This window comes from Knufia obscura (assembly GCF_036327395.1).
Source record: "Knufia obscura strain CCFEE 5817 isolate CBS 148926 chromosome Unknown scaffold_3, whole genome shotgun sequence".
In the NCBI taxonomy this organism is placed as follows: Eukaryota; Fungi; Ascomycota; class Eurotiomycetes; order Chaetothyriales; family Trichomeriaceae; genus Knufia; species Knufia obscura.
Window position 1 is genome coordinate 1,434,242 of NW_027042689.1, and position 18,478 is coordinate 1,452,719.

General features: G+C 51.8%; 9 protein-coding genes across 9 annotated transcripts; 5 read left to right on the forward strand and 4 right to left on the reverse strand.

The window, feature by feature from the left end:
* Positions 1 to 348: 348 nt before the first annotated feature.
* On the reverse strand, positions 349 to 906 carry PMZ80_003595 (uncharacterized protein; the record flags this gene model as incomplete). The annotated part of the gene is made up of 1 exon (XM_064872024.1): positions 349 to 906. One exon carries the CDS (start codon positions 904 to 906, stop codon positions 349 to 351), a length of 558 nt encoding a protein of 185 aa, XP_064732404.1.
* A 1,375-nt stretch (positions 907 to 2,281) lies between these two features.
* PMZ80_003596 (uncharacterized protein) lies at positions 2,282 to 2,923 on the reverse strand (the record flags this gene model as incomplete). Its single annotated transcript, XM_064872025.1, has 1 exon — positions 2,282 to 2,923. One exon carries the CDS (start codon positions 2,921 to 2,923, stop codon positions 2,282 to 2,284), a length of 642 nt encoding a protein of 213 aa, XP_064732405.1.
* Positions 2,924 to 5,905: 2,982 nt separating this feature from the next.
* Positions 5,906 to 7,075, reverse strand: cdc16 (the record flags this gene model as incomplete). Its single annotated transcript, XM_064872026.1, has 1 exon — positions 5,906 to 7,075. The coding sequence occupies one exon, from the start codon at positions 7,073 to 7,075 to the stop codon at positions 5,906 to 5,908; it is 1,170 nt and encodes a 389-aa protein (XP_064732406.1).
* A 648-nt stretch (positions 7,076 to 7,723) lies between these two features.
* On the forward strand, positions 7,724 to 9,307 carry PMZ80_003598 (uncharacterized protein; the record flags this gene model as incomplete). Its single annotated transcript, XM_064872027.1, has 3 exons — positions 7,724 to 8,338; positions 8,577 to 8,646; positions 8,700 to 9,307. 3 exons carry the CDS (start codon positions 7,724 to 7,726, stop codon positions 9,305 to 9,307), a joined length of 1,293 nt encoding a protein of 430 aa, XP_064732407.1.
* Positions 9,308 to 10,000: 693 nt separating this feature from the next.
* On the forward strand, positions 10,001 to 11,932 carry PMZ80_003599 (uncharacterized protein; the record flags this gene model as incomplete). Its single annotated transcript, XM_064872028.1, has 1 exon — positions 10,001 to 11,932. One exon carries the CDS (start codon positions 10,001 to 10,003, stop codon positions 11,930 to 11,932), a length of 1,932 nt encoding a protein of 643 aa, XP_064732408.1.
* Positions 11,933 to 12,554: 622 nt separating this feature from the next.
* On the reverse strand, positions 12,555 to 13,485 carry RPE1 (RIBULOSE-phosphate 3-epimerase; the record flags this gene model as incomplete). Its single annotated transcript, XM_064872029.1, has 3 exons — positions 12,555 to 12,827; positions 12,897 to 13,148; positions 13,243 to 13,485. 3 exons carry the CDS (start codon positions 13,483 to 13,485, stop codon positions 12,555 to 12,557), a joined length of 768 nt encoding a protein of 255 aa, XP_064732409.1.
* Positions 13,486 to 14,484: 999 nt separating this feature from the next.
* Positions 14,485 to 16,041, forward strand: PMZ80_003601 (uncharacterized protein; the record flags this gene model as incomplete). The annotated part of the gene is made up of 2 exons (XM_064872030.1): positions 14,485 to 14,845; positions 14,897 to 16,041. 2 exons carry the CDS (start codon positions 14,485 to 14,487, stop codon positions 16,039 to 16,041), a joined length of 1,506 nt encoding a protein of 501 aa, XP_064732410.1.
* Positions 16,042 to 16,134: 93 nt separating this feature from the next.
* Positions 16,135 to 17,668, forward strand: PMZ80_003602 (uncharacterized protein; the record flags this gene model as incomplete). The annotated part of the gene is made up of 2 exons (XM_064872031.1): positions 16,135 to 17,173; positions 17,223 to 17,668. 2 exons carry the CDS (start codon positions 16,135 to 16,137, stop codon positions 17,666 to 17,668), a joined length of 1,485 nt encoding a protein of 494 aa, XP_064732411.1.
* Position 17,669: 1 nt separating this feature from the next.
* PMZ80_003603 (uncharacterized protein) lies at positions 17,670 to 18,016 on the forward strand (the record flags this gene model as incomplete). The annotated part of the gene is made up of 2 exons (XM_064872032.1): positions 17,670 to 17,676; positions 17,745 to 18,016. The coding sequence occupies 2 exons, from the start codon at positions 17,670 to 17,672 to the stop codon at positions 18,014 to 18,016; spliced, it is 279 nt and encodes a 92-aa protein (XP_064732412.1).
* Between the last annotated feature and the right edge of the window lie 462 nt (positions 18,017 to 18,478).

Below are 18,478 nucleotides of genomic sequence, written 5' to 3' on the forward strand. Positions count from 1 at the left end.
TTTGGCGAAACCTAGGGCACTCGTGTTATCATCGCGTGTTCCCTTCGGAACCTCCATAAAGAGAGCTACGTCGCCAAACCGCAACGGAGGAGAGTCAACAGCCCTGCGATACCTTATAAGATGCCGTTGCAGCTATTGATGGTATGATCTATCGTTACGGGCTATCTAATATGATATAGGCAAGCTCATAACCCGGATGTGTTGAGAAGTCCCTAAAGTACTGCAGCCCCTCTATCGTCCTCCGACTGCGGCGAACGGCACCATATACCATAACTCGCCCTGTTGTCAAACACAAGCCCACTCGACCCTGATGGTCTCTAGACTCAGCTCAAGCACCCCCTATCCTGGCTAAGACCCACTGATTTTTCTCGCGGCCAGTGCCTCAAGTCGGTCCCACAGCTGATTCAGGAGCCAATCGAGCTCTTTGAGTACCTCATACATCTCGTACAAGTCTTTCTCCTCAATGTTTGTTTGCCCAAAACTCATTGGGTTGACATGGTTACGTGGCAACGCGGGCCGCTGCCCTGCGAAGGTACTGAGCACGGCGCGCATGGACTTAGCTGGGTTCGGTCGGAGAGCCCTCTCCGCTTCGTTGATGAAACTGACAAGCCTTGATGCGAACGTCTCAAGAGCTTTGCCATACTGGCAACAAAACCCTTTCGCGTCAGTCCGGTTGCTTCCATTTCTGGTGAGAATCCTTGATGCCTGCTGGCCGAGGTGTCTCGTAACGCTTTCGAGGAATCTCCTGTCAGAGCGCAGGGTCGCTTGGATGTCTATCCAATTGGTCCGTACGTTTGCTTTGGTGATATCTCCGAGACCAACTTGATGGAACGCACGAATGTAATGGTGGTCATCGGTGAGGTTCTGGGTTCGGGGCATGTATTGTGTGGTCTGCTTCTTTGGCATGGCTACTGGGGATCTGGTCACGTCGGATGGTTATGGGTATGGTTTGTCTTCAAAGGGTGTCTGATATCTGTATGGATTTGGCAGGATGCTTGTGCTTGCAATGGTGTTGCTCTATGGCAGCGTGCAAAGCGCCTCGCCATCTTATACCAGGCGGAACAGGTCCTTGCTGTTTGTTCCTACCAGCTCATGGGAGCAACGATGGCAGGACTCATGGCAGCTCATTGATATCATGACACATGCTCTCCACGAATCGAAGAGGCCGTTGCACTCGAACGGACCGATGAAGCTCATCGTCTCTGACATTGGGTTCACAAAGTCGCATAGTTGCGAACAGGACCAGAGCGCATCGTATCGCTTGCAACAGCAATGGACTCGGCTACCTATGGGTCCGGCACAACGAGACCAAGCCGTTGGTGCCATTCCGTTGCTTCATCAAGAAGACAGTGACTTCTCCTTTCCATCACTGGACTCACGGTCTTTCAGACTGCTTCGTCAGCACCAGGTGAGTAGCGAGTTTCCCAACTCACCGGGCCGCGTTGACACCGACCAGTACCGATGGTCATTAATCCATATCACAGCAGTGAAGCGCGCGGAGTCAAGCCCTGATTTTGCTGCCATTGCAATGTATGGTGCACCGACGCCGATACTGTCGGCAGCATCCCATGCTACACCACACTCATACAGCCGCTTATATTCTCTTCAACGACCAGTGGAAACCGACCGATTGTAGCACACTCCGCGTCTTCATATTCACAGCAAGTCCATCACCAACAGTACTTGCCGCTTCTCTCCATGCTTCACGACTCTTCTTCAGTCACCGACATTTTGCTGCAGCGCCAGAACGCTTCATGGCGATAATGACATGTTCCGGAGGAAGCACGCATCAGTGCGGAACTCGCTGTCATGATCGCGTGGACGAATTATTTATGCGAAAGAGACAGATTTCGCTTGCACTTTCGCTTTGATACATAAAACGATACCGGCAGCTGGGCACGCCTGAGATGCATATCACGATTGCTCAGATACAAGTATAGAAAAGAAAACGAGACGATCAAGAGCAAAGTTCTACATCCGTTTGTCGCGATGACAATCAGGATCCTTGGCACGAATACGGGGTGCGAAGTACTAGAATGCAGCTCAATGGTGTTGATTATTCTTCGGGGCACTGCTGCTCGCTATGGACGATCCACAGGCGGTCCTGCCCTCCCTCAGCGCGAAACGCTACGCCACCCCATATGATTCCATATCCAGCACGACCCTTGCTGCCTTCTGCTGCCTTCAGCTCCCTAAGCTCGACAATATTGTCCGGACTGGAACAAAAGCTACCAAGCTCAATGAGCACTCATAGCTCATCTCAAAACGCAAGCCGAATGAATCAGCTTTCCGCCGGCTGCCAGGAACATATATAGATGAGTTCCTCAAGCACATACCTAATAGCCTTGTACAAAGCATGAAGCTTATCAGACTGAACTCGCAGCACTTCCCACTTGGAACGCTCTACATCATCATCCGGCTCTGGAATATTCCTTGGATCAGTGCCTCTGGTGATTCGCTCGAGTTCCTGAGTGACTTCTTCGACTCCCTCACGCTGGGGAAAATATTTTTCGAGACGTGGTATGATGTGCTCGAGTTCGAGGCCTTCTTCATCGTGCGCAACTATTTCATCTTCCCCAAGAACGCTGACCATGTCATTGATCTCCGTCGGAAAGTTGCCGAGATGATGTGATATTCTCTCGACCAATTTCTGGTTGAATGCCACCGCATGTGGCAGGTAGTGGTCAACGGTGCCGTCTGGTAGGTGTTCTTTAGCCGCCTCGGATGCATCCTGTCGAGCGCGACCCAGGTCATCTTGCACTTTGCTCAGCATGCTCCTCAGCTCTCCTAATAATGCGACGAGATCATCTTCCTGACCATCCGCATAAACTTTATCCGCCTTTTTGGTCCATTCTGTCAAGTCGTACTCTGCATCATCGAGGTACAACCAGGGTTGAGCTAGGGTACGCCGGGCTCTTGACATTCTGACTCTGACGCTTTCGAACGGGATGTGATTGGTATATGGTTGTATATACTGTAGGCTGTATCAAAGACTATGAACAGGCTGTTATCGTTCTTGCAATTCGTCTTTGTCTGCATTTTGGAGTACGGGCTTATTATACCACCTCGAATGAGGTCCTTCTGTTCGCACTCTTCAGCTTGCTCAACACGAGGGAGACGACATACCGTAACCATTGCTGGCGTTGCCGCCCCTGAAACGACTTTGCAATGCACAAGTCTCCAGATTCACCGACCAACACATAAGTGTCCAAACGTTCGGAACCGGAAGGCCATGAGTAGGCAGTGGACGACGTTCTCATTCTCATGAATCCGCGACCAGAACCGCCCAGGGCTCGCCGAATCAGCTGTAGATGCCAACAGGCAAGGGACTGTTTGCTGATTCAATGCACCACTGAAAACAGGAAGAACATCTCGAGGCGTAGCATCGTAAACAGTTGGTCGAGTCCTCGGTAGGTCGGCCACTTCGTTCGGTTCGTGTTCATGGTCATGGTCTAGATGCTCGATAAATTGTGGCTTGCGCATACGTAACGGCTTTTGGGGAGAATGACTCGGAGGACTTGATCCTGAAACAGTGTGCGGTATCTCGATTGTGATTCAATCTGCAGAGTCAGAAGAACCTATAACGCATGGTAAGTGGCTTCAAGTGTCTCGCGACTCTCTTGACTGTGTCGCAAACACAACGGATCAATGTCGCTCAGATGCTGAGCATGGAAACAGACATTGCTGGCTGTGGGAATTACCATACTTGCTTCTTCAGCATTGTTGTCATTGTTGGTTATCGCTATTTCCCGCGGTGTACTGATTCCATTGCTGACCTTCCCTTCCAAACGCTGATGCAAGAACAAACGCAATAATGTGTGACTGTGAACATTTTCAGAGGTGTGGTATCGTCCGATCAGGCGCTGCCTGCGCCTAGGCCGGTCTGGGGATGCGACTCGGCGTGACCACGAACAAGATCATGGCGGCGATATGGACACTGCGGATCGGCCTGCTGGAGATACGAGAACAGAGACGTTTCCGGTGACTGTAGAGGATTGCGTTGTGCATTCCTGCGTGCACTATTGTCGACAATGGCTGCTTACATATCGAGACAGCACTCGCAGCAGTCGGCACAACATTCGCAGCCCTCTTCACAGACGAAGCAACAGCACAGAGCGGCCAAGCTAGTTGAAGTCAGTTTCCAATTCCACAGCAGAGCAGCCATCGGACCTACCATGCGCCTAGGCAGCCCCTGTCCTTCTTCTCTTTCACGATAACCTGCTGTGGCTGCTGGTATTGCATGCCACCTTGTGGCGGGCCGTACCCTTGCTGAGGATATCCTTGTGGCGGACCGTATCCTTGTGGGGGGCCATAACCCTGAGGAGGACCATAGCTGTGAAGGTGTCAGAAGTACCCAGGGCTAACTTCGCAGCGCAAACTTCGTCAAGAATGCAGTGTGACAGCTGTGCGACAACTCGAGATATGGTGACGACAATTTGCATACCTTTGCTGTGGGTATTGAGGACCACCTTGCTGGTAGTATCCTTGGGCAGACATTATGGAAGTTGGTTATTCTCCTGCGACTGGGTGCGCAACTGCTCGACTTCGAACAACAGAAGATGCGACTGCGTAGAGAAAGACAATCGGGATGACGGATGCTAAGAAGAGATCAATGAAGAAAGAAGCATCAGAAAGCGGAGGACAAAAGTCTTGGAGGGTGCTTTTAGGTGCTCCTGGCGAAGCTTATTCGCGTCAAGCCTGGGGGTGACGAGGCCTTGGGGCCCGCGATGCCTATTCGGTCACTGGCGCCGAATGTTCAGCTTGAGAAGGACAAGGATCGTTCTGGACTTCTGCGACCAGGGTGAAACGTATTCGTGGCTGCGCCTGCTGTCCACGTGCGCGAAATTATGAATTCATCTGTTAGATTGAAATTGACTTGAGGCGTGCTCTGGCCCTTCGTAGGTAATCTCAAGGGATATAATCACAAGTTGCAATAAGTTTTATGGACACGAGTGCGACTTGTTCTTTCCTGCTCCGATTATTCTTCAGGTAAAGGGAACAGCTGAAAGTGATGTTGATGAGCGACATGCAACATCTGGTCACGATCACTTGTGAAACGAACACTGGGTGAAACCCACGGCTAGACGATGTCCCTGAACCTTTAGGAAGTGGCAAGGCGGCATACTACGCCTCGAATGGCACAGCCTTTTGTTGAGGCTGTCATGCACTCATTGAATCCAATCAGTTGCCCAAATACAGAGAAACACGATCAGTTCCGGAAACCGCACGCCAGCCGTGGATTGTCGAGCCTTCCTTGGAGTGTACTTTGCGCTTGACTCGCCAGCACCTTTCCTTTCACAGCCAGCCTACTAGTGATCTTCCCGTCGTCCTCCAGAACTATTGTCTGCTGTCAGCCAACGGACCATATACACCCGCGATCGCCATCAGCAAGCTCAACCTAGCATCACAGGCCCAGCTGTTTCAGGTTTCTGCCGAACGACGAGATGTCTTCGGCCACACGCCATTGCCAATTTTGGTTGCAATGCAGAGGTCTTTCTCGGCTCTCAAGAGCAAGCTAAGTGTGTAGCACATCAGATAATTCTGGTATATCAGAGGCTAGAGCGAGAGAACCAACGGTCATCTAGCAAGTCAATCACCAGTCAAATGGGAGCTGAAGTCATTAGCTGCAGGTTACAATCTGCATGAGCAGACCAGTCAACAAGTTCCTATTGCTGCTGGAAATTCGTCAAATATGTTCATGTAAGCTGTACGTCTGGTAAGGACGAATCGGCATCGTTCCTGAAAAAACCGTACCTCGTACTATGTAGCTGTACAAGTCTCATAATGTCATAATCATATCGTTCATCAGTGCGTGTGTGCTGAAATTATCCTCCCAAGAATGCCATCATCCCAGTATGCGCCACTCCAAGCTTTTGTACAATGTTCTGATTCGAAGATACACTCTTCAGATGCGACCATGCCGTACGACCTCGGCGTAGAGTTCTTCGGGCAAATCGCGCACGATGACCAAAGTCGTCCTGATCACTTCTTCGGCCTTGAGATTGGGAAAGTTTCGTAGCAGCTTTCCAGGACTTGGGCTCTCCAATAAATTATCCTTCATCAGCACAACTTGTGCCACGATGCACAAGATATTTAGATGAACGCCAAACGCAAACAAGAAGTCCCATAGCTTCAAGACTTCTGGTAGTGGTGGTGTGCAAGCGCATAGTGTCAGAACTGGAGCAAATGCGTAGATCTTGGCGGGCAAGCTATTCGCGAGCAGGAACTGAGACAACTTTGGCTGAATTGTTGCCAGGATCTTGTCGATGAGCTCCAGACCTGCATGGACGCCAGACATGGCCGAGGTGAGGTAGGTAGGAATATGGTTCGTTAGCAGAGACGTGACAAGAGCATATGCCTGGGCTTCTGATCGAGCTGCGTACAGTAGGGGCGCAGACAGGACGTTCATGCCTTGTATGTAGCTTGATTGTATGACAGGTGTTTCTGATGGCATGGCTCTCTGGGCGTCGTGTATTCGCCATGCTGTCGCGTTCAACACTCTTGTCAAGCTGGCATCGCTGACTCGTCTTTTGAAAAGAGTGTCGGTAGCTAGAGTTCGAAACACATCATTGGCGATCTTGTCATGCGCTGGGGAGCGACCACGGTGTATTCTGGACAGATAGTCTTCGGTCGACAAAGGCGGCACATTCAATAATGTAAGCCAAAGATATATCCTGTAGTCCGACATGCCCTCTTTAGTGGCTTGTACGCCTGAAGTCAGGATGGAATGTCGCAATGCACCCAGCGACGCAGACGGCTTCGTGCCTGGTGCAGGGCCTTCTCTTAGAGTCACTTCCAAACTCGTCTTCCGTGCATGGCCATTGCTGGGATTCGAAACGTGCTGCAGAGGTTTGCGCTGGAAGCGAGTTCTTTCGAACGGCATCGGCACATCGCTGTTAGCTCGATTGCGAGTAGGCACAGATTCTGTAGTCTTCGACTGAGGAGGTAATTGTTCGCGAGTCGATCGTGCGCTTATGGTATTCTTCGCTGTAGCATGGTACGAATTTCTTGCTGTGCTGGACAATTGCTGATGCGACTTAAGCCTGCGGATGTTTTTATCGGGTGAGGTATTCATTGTGTTGATAGCTCGTATGTCTTTCACTCGTGGTCGCAACCACTGCGATGAAAAGTGAAAGAATCCTCACAAGCCTTGGTGTGAAGCACAGCGTTGTTGTCGCACAGCATGATACCAACCTCGTTTGTTTCTGTTTCGGCGATAGCAGCCCGCAACTCTTGTTTTATCGGAGACGCGTTGACGCGCCAGCCCGCCAGGAACACCCCGGTCGGTGCTGCTAGAGGTCCGCTCCCTAAGCTTGAGTTCACCCCCTAAGTTAGAGCAGCTTGCTCCCTGGTATCCTCACTTCTACAGTACCCATCAAACATCAGACAAAGTTATCACGGGCTTCACGCAGTGTTCGATGAGCTTCTATAAGCGGGCTCACGAATGCGTGAGCTTCAAGATGTGGTGTCCAGAGTGGTCGGTCCATACAAAAGCCGATCTGCATTGGCTGCAGTGGTCCTGAACCGATCTCAAAGCACAATCCACTTCTGGTTCAACACCGAAATTCGTGAGTCGAAGGCAAGTGCCATCGGAACCACCATTTCACGTCTTGCACGAGACATCTGCCATCTCTGGTCTTTCCTCCACATACTGTCCACACTGCATTCAGCAACATGACATTTGCTTAAGACTACAGATTTAGTGGTGGAAAGCTAACCAAGCATGGCTGCATCGTCCGAGACTGCTCCTCTGTTGAGACAAGCATCACTCAGCAAAGCGAACGATCAGACTCCCAATGGATATCTACAGCCTTATGATACGATCCCGGCAGGTAATTGCGCTTTGGACGGCTCGGAGACAACCTGGAAGAATGAGGCCAAGCTGTTGGCACGATACTCCGCTCCTCTCGTCGTCACATATGTTCTTCAATACTCTTACACGTTTGTTACCGTCATAGTTGCTGGGAGACTGGGCACAAGCGAGCTTGCAGCGGCTTCAATAGCCTCCATGACAGCTAACATCACTGGTTTGGCTATCTATGAAGGACTTGCCACGAGTCTTGACACTCTTACTTCGCAAGCTTTTGGTTCCGGGAGGAAACAACTTGTCGGCCTTCACGTCCAACGTATGATAGCGCTGACATTGCTCATCACGATTCCGATCGGTGCCATCTGGATCTGTTCACCGTGGATCCTCGAGAGATTGGTACCAGAGACGCACGTGGCACACCTGGCAGGTGACTTCCTAAGGTTCTATTTGATAGGTGCACCAGGTTATGGAGTTTTCGAAACTCTCAAAAGATTCACTCAAGCTCAGGGTGATTTCATGGGTCCGATGGTAACGGCATTGATCTGCGCACCGTTCAACATCTTTTGGAATTGGCTACTCGTGTTTGTAAGTTGCGATCTGGACCTACGGTAGCCTTGGCTGATTCAGGTAGAAACTAGGGCTGGGATTCCGTGGCGCTGCCATCGCTGTCTCGATATCGAACCTTACGCAACCTCTAATTTTCTTGCTATACATCAGATTGTTTGCTCCTCATGCATCACAATGTTGGCCAGGGCTGTATCTCCAGCGTGCTTTGGAAAACTGGGGTCCGATGATCCAATTGGCGCTTCCTGGTGTGCTCACCATCCTGTCTGAATGTATGTTGACTGACATTTGAATACTGCCTGCAGCCTCGCTGACCTCGGTATAGGGCTTGCCTTCGACATCCTGACATTTTCAGCTAGCTATCTAAGCGAGCAGCATCTAGCTGCACAATCAGTGCTGATGTCTATTGTGGTCATGACGTTCCACATCCCTATGCCTACCTCGATCGCGGCAACCACTCGATTTGGTAACCTAATTGGTTCTGGGAACATCCCTGCAGCGCGTATAGCATTCCGGACATATTACACCATCTTTGTTGGCATTGGAGTCTTTAACATCATATTGTTGACTTCCCTTCGACACGCTATCGCTCGAGCCTTTACCGATGACCAGGCTGTCGTTCAAATTATTGTCGCTGTTATGCCAGTAGTAGCAGCCGCTCAGCTTTTCGACGCGTTCAGCGCGCTATCGAATGCTCTGACTCGAGGTCTAGGGCGTCAAGTGATTGCAGGCTGGGTCAACCTAGGAGTCTATTATTGCTTTTCGGTACCCCTGTCATTGCTGCTGACCTTCGGGCCCCCAAAACTGGAGCTGGTTGGTTTGTGGACCGGACCTTTGATTGGACTGGGACTGGTTGCGATGATCCTATATCTCTACATGAGATTTGCTGATTGGGGCATAGCAGTGAAGGAAGCTCGTGAACGTGAGGAGTAGTTCTCCTCGGACTGCAACACGACACCCATTTGGGACTCTCAACACGAGATGATCTGCACTTCAACTTACTCGACCAAAGGTGCAAACGTTGAACGACAGACGTTCGGCCCAATATTTGTTCCTAAACTGGTTGCTGGTCAAGAAGACATTGGATACCTCCACAACCCACTGAATCAGGCTGTTATTTGCGCACGGGCTACAATCTGATATCGGATGTCGGAACGTGCGAGCCTGGTCCCGCCTGCAAGAACTACCGGCGCCAGCAAACTCGTACCGCTCGGACTCGAGGTAATCTGCGGCTTATGCCGTCTTACTGGGTCATGGACCATCTGATGTCAGTTTCGCAACTCTTATCTTGCAAACAGTGCAGAGTTGTCAAAGTACCGAGACTTGGTGGTAAGAGAATGGTCATCCCGGCTAAAAGTGGAGCACCGTCGCTAACCGAGGCGCAGCACCTGCCTACTACTGAAGCATTCGTTTGCCAGTTTTCAACGTGACGCCTGACAAAGGGAAGCCGCGAGACGGTCACGTTTGCAAGAAGTGGACAAGAAATTCTTCATAACTTCACATAGCGCTCAGACAGATTATTATAATATCAGTCATGCCTCAGAACGTCAGTCGTGCAGCTTAAGTACCACATTTCCTGTCTTCTCTCGACACTTGTACCACTACTACATCCACGTCACGGTCAACATGAGTGAGCAGATTGACCTAGCAGAATACCTGTTCACCAGGCTTCGACAGCTTGGCGTCGAATCGATACACGGCGTTCCGGGCGACTACAATTTACAGGCGTTGGACTATATTGAGCCAGCCGGTATCAACTGGGCCGGCAACGCGAGCGAGCTTGCTGCAGGGTATGCTGCAGATGGATACGGACGCATCAAGGGCATCTCGGCGCTGGTTACAGCATTTGGTGTTGGCGAGTTGTCCGCGATCAATGCTGTAGGAGGGGCCTACGCAGAGATGTCCCCAGTTGTACACATCGTTGGTACACCACCAACTGCATTACAGGATGCAAGAATGTGTCTACATCATTCGCTAGGGGATGGCAACTTCAGAGTCTTTGCAGATATGTATGCGAAGCTCACAGTGGCACAAGCCAATCTCACCGACCCGAACACTGCCCCATCCATGATCGATCGCACACTTCGAGAAAGCGTTTTGCAGAGCCGGCCAGTATACATTGAATTGCCAACCAACATGGTCAAAGCCAAAGTGTCTGCTAGAAGCCTCCAGTTTCCGATCGACCTCTCGATACCGCGCAACGACGAGGGCTTCGAAGACGCCGAAGTCGAATTGATACTTGCCAGGATCTACTCGTCAAAACAACCCTTCATTATCGTAGACGGCTTTACATCAGCTCTGGGTATAACAAAAGAAGCAGACGAACTGGTCCGAGTCACAGGCTTCCCAACAAGCACAACCTCCTTCGGCAAGGGCATAGTCAATGAATCCTACGCAAACTTCTTCGGCATCTACGCCGGCGAAGCAGGAAAACAAGTCTACAGACCATGGGTCGAGTCCTGTGATCTCATCCTCAGAATCGGAAGTCTCTACTCAGACGTCAACACCTACGGCTTCTCAACCAAGACGAACCCAAAACACACGATCGACTTTCACCGCAACTCGGTCGAAATAGGCGGCACAAACAGCTTCAACAACGCCCACGTCAAGCCACTACTCCAGAAAATCCTCTCCCGCCTCGACAAGTCTAAACTACCAAAATACGACCCATTACCCGACCTAGGCAACCCCCGACAACTCCTCGAGGCTCTCCCACCAACCCAGCCCGCCGACACAATCGACCAAGCCACCTTCTGGCAACGAATCTCAACCTTCCTCCGCAGCGGCGATATCATCCTAACCGAAACCGGCACCCCCTCCGTCGGCGGCCGAGACTTCGTCCTCCCACCTCAAACAACCCTCATCAACAGCGGCATCTGGCTAAGCATAGGCTACATGCTTGGCGCAGCCCAAGGTGCAGCCCTCGCCCACAGAGACATCATCCGCGCCATCACCTCCTCAGACCACACGAAAGACGCAGCTGGGGCACACATAACCGACACACCACCCTCCACACGTTCCTCCCAACACACCTTCTCCGGCCGCACCATCCTATTCATCGGCGACGGCAGTCTTCAAATGACCGCCCAATCCATCTCCGACACGATACGCAACAAACTCCCCCTCACAATCTTCATAATCAATAACGACGGGTACACGATCGAACGGTTCATCCACGGCATGAAGGCGACCTACAACGACATCCAGCCGTGGAATTACCTCCTCGCACCGGCGTATTTCGGCGCGGACCTTAACGACGCATCGTACCCGATTGTTACGAAACGAGCTAGTAACTACGGGGAGCTGTGGGATGTCGTTGGGACGAAAGAGGTAGTTGAAGGCAAGGGCCTTACACTCATAGAGGTTATGATGGAACGGGAGGATGCGCCGGATGCGTTGAAAAAGTTGGTTGCGGGGGCGGCGAGACGGAATAGTGGGCACGCGGAGCAGCAGCAGGGGGATGGTGAGAAGAGCGCAGTGCAGGAGAACGGGGATTTGGCGGCTGTTGAGAGCGGGAGACGGCCGAGTGCTGAGAAGATGATTAAGGTTGCTGGTTAGGAGCTGGGTCAACCATATCGACAGCAAGAGGTCGGATCCGGTGGCGGGTTCGTGCCGGCGCAGCGAACTACGGGGTATGCGTATCCGATGCAGAATTCGGAGGGGACGGGTCAGAATCTGGGTAGTTGGGATAATGCGGGGCAGGGGGACCTGTTGGGCCTGGGGGTGGAAGTTCGGTTGGTTGGTGGATGTATCGATGAGATCGCTAGGAAGGGGGAGGTGGTATAGGCATGATTGTTGCTTCCTGGTTCAGTCCTGGTTCAGTGGATTGGAATTTCTATGGTGAGTGAGATGGCGTTTGGAAGGAGTTGTGATTGATGGTCTGCTAAGACACAAAAGCAAGAAGTAGAGCAGAGCAGAGCTTTGTATGTTCTTTTCTGTTAGCGAGCCGAGCTTTGAATATGGAGTCACAGTGGTATAGCATTTATTTCCTTCCATGCAGCGGACAGCAACATCGCCAATGAGGTGCATAAAGTGGTGCATTCACGCTGCTTTCTCTCCTCAGTATATACTGCTGCTAGCCCACACGCAGCAGTTCAGTCAGGAGTTGCCAGTCCAATATGCCAATCACACTATCAGCTAACCGTACTCTTCTACCATTGCACCTTGTGTCCTTCCACCCTCACAGCTTCTCCCCTCCCCTCCTCTTATCAACCGCATCCCTCAGCACCTGTATAACATGCGCCGGATCCTTCGCTCCAAACACCGCGCTCCCGGCTACTATCACATTCGCACCAGCCTCAGCCGCCTGATCGATCGTGCCCTCTGCAAGCCCACCGTCAACCTCGATGTTAAGATTCGGATATTTCTCGCGCAGGGCGGTGACTTTGTGTAACTCGCTTGCCATGAACTTTTGGCCGCCGAAGCCGGGTTCGACTGTCATTATTAGGACCATCTGGGGTATCGTCAGCACTACACTACTCGACTCCATTATCCACAAACGCGATGAAGATACGGTACGCACATCAGGTCTCTCCTTCTCATCCTCCGCCGCGAGAATATCCCACAGGACATCCACGCCTGTCTTCGGCTTGATTGCGATTCCGGCTTGCATGCCTAGCTCGTGGATGTACCGTATTAGGTTCTTGGGCGTGCATTTCTCGGTTGTTTGGGTGTCGGCTGGGTCTTTGGCGCCCACGGAGGTGACTGCTGCCTCGTAGTGGAAGCAGTACATGTCTACGCCGGCGTCGCGGAAGATGGAGGCCCAGCGCATTGGCTACTGGGAGGGTGGTTGTTAGCGGGTTCTTTCTTGTCTCTGTGGACTAGGCCAGCGGTGTTCTCGCTTCTGGAGAGTACGTAGTGTCCCATACCTCAGCAATCATCATATGGCAGTCGAATGTCCCCAGTCCGCCCGCCTCTTTCGGTCTGTCAACATGTTTCCTGAGCTTTCCTATGACTGGAGCCCCGAAGGTCATGTTTGGGACGAAGTGGCCGTCCATTACGTCTAGGTGTAGCCAGTCGCTTTTCCAGTCCATTGCGTCGCGGCATGCTTTGCCTAGTTCGGCGAAGTCGGCGGAGAGGACGCTGGGGTTGATGATTGCGGGGGGTGACATGGCGGGCGCGAGGAGTAGTCAGTGGTCGAGTAGGTGTGGGTGTCGGTGAAAGGAATTGGGGCTGTAGCGTCAGTAGTATAGGAAAGCGTGAGCTGTTAATTCGAAGTCACTGCTGTAGCAAGACAATTTGACCTGCGTGATCAGTAGTGAAGTGGTATGACGTGGAGGGGCACTGCAGGTACGGAATCTGCAAATGCAAAATTCCGGCTGAGGAAAGAACGTGTCGGCGTGGATACCGGAGCACCTTCTTGTCTTCTCAGTTAAACATCGGTCAGTCTTGTTTGGCCCTCCTTTGCAGAAGCGATATTGAGAATAAGCTGTTCAGTGTTCAGAGACAGCTGGTCCTGCCTTCAACCAGTACTCTGTGCTAGAAGCTAGAAGCTAGGCTCGTTTGGGGGCGGTAAACAGAGTCACATGATCAACTCAAGGGTCTATCTCTGGTTGTAGCCAGTGATTCGAAGTCGACTTCTTGCATCAATCTATCAAGACTATGCAAGGGGAGCGAGCTTCACGCGACTTCCCAAGGTTTGGTGCTTAAGATCAAGAAGGGACCAAGCTTGTGAGAGCTACGGGCGTGTTGTAATGGGAAGGCTGCATTAAGTGGACGACTGACCTGTGGGGGAAATTAGGTGAGCAGCAAGCGTAGTCGGAAGGTGTCGTCTTGAAGCCTGCCAGTGGTATGCTATGGCGAATAATGGAGTGCCAGTGACGAGGATAGGTCGGCCCTGCTGTCATCAAACCTGAGCAGCTCAACGTACTAACGTAGCTCATGTGAAGGAAATGAAGAGTAAGGTGTGTGCGTTCGGAGTGCTTATGCAAAGGTATACACGTACTACTTCAGTCTGCAGAGGTTCACAAAGTTCATGGAGGCCAGAATGATAAGATACGGCTAACTTGCACTTTCCTTTGTTGAAGTCTTCCGTCTGCCTGCCTCTTCGTTAGCAACATTATGTACGGTCGGTCCTTCCCACCTCAGCCCTCGCCATCGCCAGTCGCAAGATGCCACAGCTGAAGCAATTATCATGCTGCATTCAATGGTCCGATACGAATGCGCCTTTTCACGAATATGGCACCGTGTATGGTGATGGTGTGGTCGAGACCTTCATTATTGTGCCAAACAAACCGCAATGCTTCTGCATTCGACTGACCTCTCGAGGCTTCATTTCTGAGGGTCTTTCTATGATCGTCTTCATCGATGGCAATTATCAATGCAACCGTACTCGAGTCAATCTCTGTCCACCAAAGGAAGGCATACCAGCCAACAGAACCGAGATCGACTTCTTACTACGACAGAAAGAGAAGGCACATGGTGATGGAATCTACATGGGTCGAGAATGGCGCTTCGACAATCACAATGTCGGTAAGAAAGGCCACTACCACCAGTAGCTGACGAAAACTCACTATTTTCTAGTCGCCGAAGCTCCAGAAGGGTTCAGGGAGAGCCATTTCGACGATTTAGGCACCATCGAGGTGCTCGTTCTTCGATGCAAAGCAACAAGCCCCGCAGATGCAGACTACGAAGGTTCCTCGTCCGGTGAGGACAGCGACTGTTTCATTGAAAGGCCTGCTGCAGAAGATCAAGAAGAGTCAAAAGCGGTAGAAGAGGCCAAGCCGGCTGCTGCACCAGCTCCGCCAGCCGCAGCACCTCCACCATCTGCACCCGAACCAGAGGAAGATGCCTTCGGTGGTATGATGGGTCTTTTCGACGGCGCCAACGACTACTACGAACCCTACAACCGCGATGGTGGTCACGACGGTTACCACGGCCGTGATGGTCGATGGGTTTGGCATCAAAAGGAGACCCCGCCAACCTTGCACGCCGGCCTACCACAGTACCACCAACCACCTCCTCAACACTATCACGCCCCTGAACACCATAATCCTCCTCAATACCACCACCCTCCACCACCTCCTACACAGCGCTTCCGTACTCCGACTCATGAGCGGCCTGAACAACACGTCTACCCAGAAAGACAACAAGAACAGCGCAATTACTCAGGCCCCAAGCGTGTTCACTGGGACATGGGACAATATCAACCGCAACACCCACATGCCAGCGGTCGGGATTCAAGACAACCCGCTGACTACTCGCATCCGGCGTATAGACCCCCCTCGCGAGAACGAGTTCGCTCTGCAGAGAGGAGGCCGTCTGAAGCTCAAAGACGTCCTTCTGCAGAACCGTACGGACCACAACAGATGGGTGCTCGTCGAAACAATAGCCAATGGGAGCACCAGCAATCACGCCATCCATCAAGTGGTGATACCAGGTACCACGGCGACAGCAGGTCAAGGTGGGGTTATGGAGAAAGCGCTCCCAATCGCAACAGTCACACGTATGCTAATCCTCCACCACAGAGAGAAGAGTATCGTCAGCACTCTGCACCGGTCAGAACTAACGCTTCGATTGGGGAGTCTCGTTATCACGAAAACAACGAACCAAGATGGGGTTATGGTGATGGTTCCAGCCGTCCATATACTGGTCCATCGCCGCAAGAAGAGCCGGGACGTCAGCAGTCAATGCCAGCCAGGAATTATTCAGATGGCCACGGTGCATAGTATGCGCCTCAACAGCCATTACCAAACATCAACCAACCGACGTCCAACCAGCCGCAGCATCATTACCCGCCAGGCTACTACCCTCCACAGAACATGCATCAGCCTCCACCCCAGCAATACCTTTACTACCCTATACCTGCTCCTGTCGAGCCAGGCCATCCTCCTGCCGAATACCATGCAGGGTATTGGCCCGTGCACCACCCTTATGCATACGTTCAATATCGCCCGCCCATGTCCCTAGCACCACACACGTCAGCTGAGCAGCAAGCACCGAACAACATTCCACCCGGGTATGAGGACCAAACCAGTCCCAAGAACACAACTTTCAACGTCCCAGGTGCTATCGCTGGCCCAGGAGGGTCGTGGGACGGTCAACCTAACCCAAATGGCAATGCTCAAGATGGAGGTGACAACGGCGGCTGGGAGCAACAGGGCAATGGTGACAACCAAAACGCTCAGACTTGGGACAACAACGTTGCCAATGCTAATGGTAGTGGTGATTGGGACAATGCAGGCAGTGGTGAGGCTGGGAACAACCAGAGTGGTGATTGGAGCGGAAATAACGACACTGGGAACCCACAGGATAACGCAGGCAATGACTGGAATGACGATGGGAATCAAAACGAACAGATCGGCGATAATAATGGAGGAGATTCTGGCTGGGGTAACAATGAGAACAACAACAATGCTAACGATAATTGGCAGGACGCTGGCACAGCTGGCAACAATAATAATGGTGCTGCTGGTGGTGATTCTTGGGGTGCAGATAACGCCAACGCCAATGCAAATGCAGGAGGTGGTTGGGATGCAGGCTCCGGTGGCGCACAGGATCAACAGAATAATGCAGCGGTATCGAACTCGGCTACACCTGTCGCTGATGCTCCAAGAGATCTGTATGGTCCGCACGGTCCATATTACTCACTCCGAGCGCTTCGACTCGATGAACCTCGGCCAGACGCAGAGGAAGAGCCGAGATACGATGTGCCGAAGTCAATAGCTGTAGAACGAGGCTCGACCAAGCAAGTTCAACCAGGACCTGGATATCGGTACTTCAAGAAGAGGATGATTCCTGAGTACATCGATTCTATGGAGACGCCATATGCACGATTCGTCTTCAAGTATCGTACCAAAGGTGAGCCTGGTACATACTCGCTTCGAATAGGGATACTAACAGATCACAGAACAACTGCACGACGAGGTTGGCATTGAGGTCGACGTTGAGCCGACTGGTGACCAAGAGATCCAGGAGTTCCAGAACTTGGACAAACAAGCACTTGTTGATATGCTGATGCGAGCAAAGAGTGCACTAGGAGGCAAAGTTCCAAGTCCTCCATTGACACCGTCGACTCCAGCGGACAGCAGCGATGCAGGGGTGCCAAAGGCCCTTGACGCACCAAGTTACCCTTATCTCAAGTATAGTCTCCCACCTCTGCGACCTGTACCTAATGGCAACAAACACCAGATGCACAGCGACACTAGTTTTGCACCAAAAATTGAAGACGCCAACAAAGAGAACGACGCTAATTGGAATACTGGGGGTACGGCTGCCAACAACAACAATGACTGGAGCAATACTGGCCCAGCAAATGACAACTCATGGAACGCAGGAACTGGTGGCGGTAACTAGGATGGACCGTCAAACAACAATCCGGCGCAGTCATCGCCTATCCAACAGCAACAGCAGGGTGGAGGCTCTGATCCAGCTCAGTCACGACAAAATTCGCAGGCAACGGGCTCTGGAGGCTCTGCTAGGCAGAGAAAGTGGGACTTGCCTGACGACGATATTCCTCCTCCGTCTCCACCTCCGCCTCCGCCACCACCAGATAATCAACAGCCTAACGAAATGGTGCAGCAACAGCAGCCAGCATCTGATGAATGGGGAGGTCCGAGTCAGGAGAATGCCGGCGGTGGTAGTTGGGGCAATACGAACCAAGACAACGCTGGTGGTGGTGCTGGTGTTTATGGTGACTGGTAGGGTAATTCGGCGTTGGGTCTACCCTACTACCACGGTGGTCAAGGACTTCTCATCAGCAGTAAAAAGTCTGTAGTTTTTCACTCTCAAAAGTTGGTCAATATGGTTCGAATGAAAGGGCTTCTAGGCTAGATGACGTACCTACAGTATGTCTCTGGCATGATATGCCGCAGAACACGGGATAATTCACAGCCTATGCAAGCAGAGCAACCTTCACGCTATTATCGACCGCCTAGGCACCGAGGGCACTACCTGGCTTGTTAAAGCAGTTCAGCGGCTTCAGCCTTGAGAGCCTGTCATCTCGCACCATCCACGTGTTACATGTTCTTCGCTCTCGACTCAGCTTGGTACTCTCATTGACTCTTCTTGAACAGAAACGTGCCCTTTCGCTGATCCTGCCAGTAAAACCGACTGTCCGAGAGGTTCGCCGCTTTATTATGTCTTCCGTGGACCCAACTATGGCGA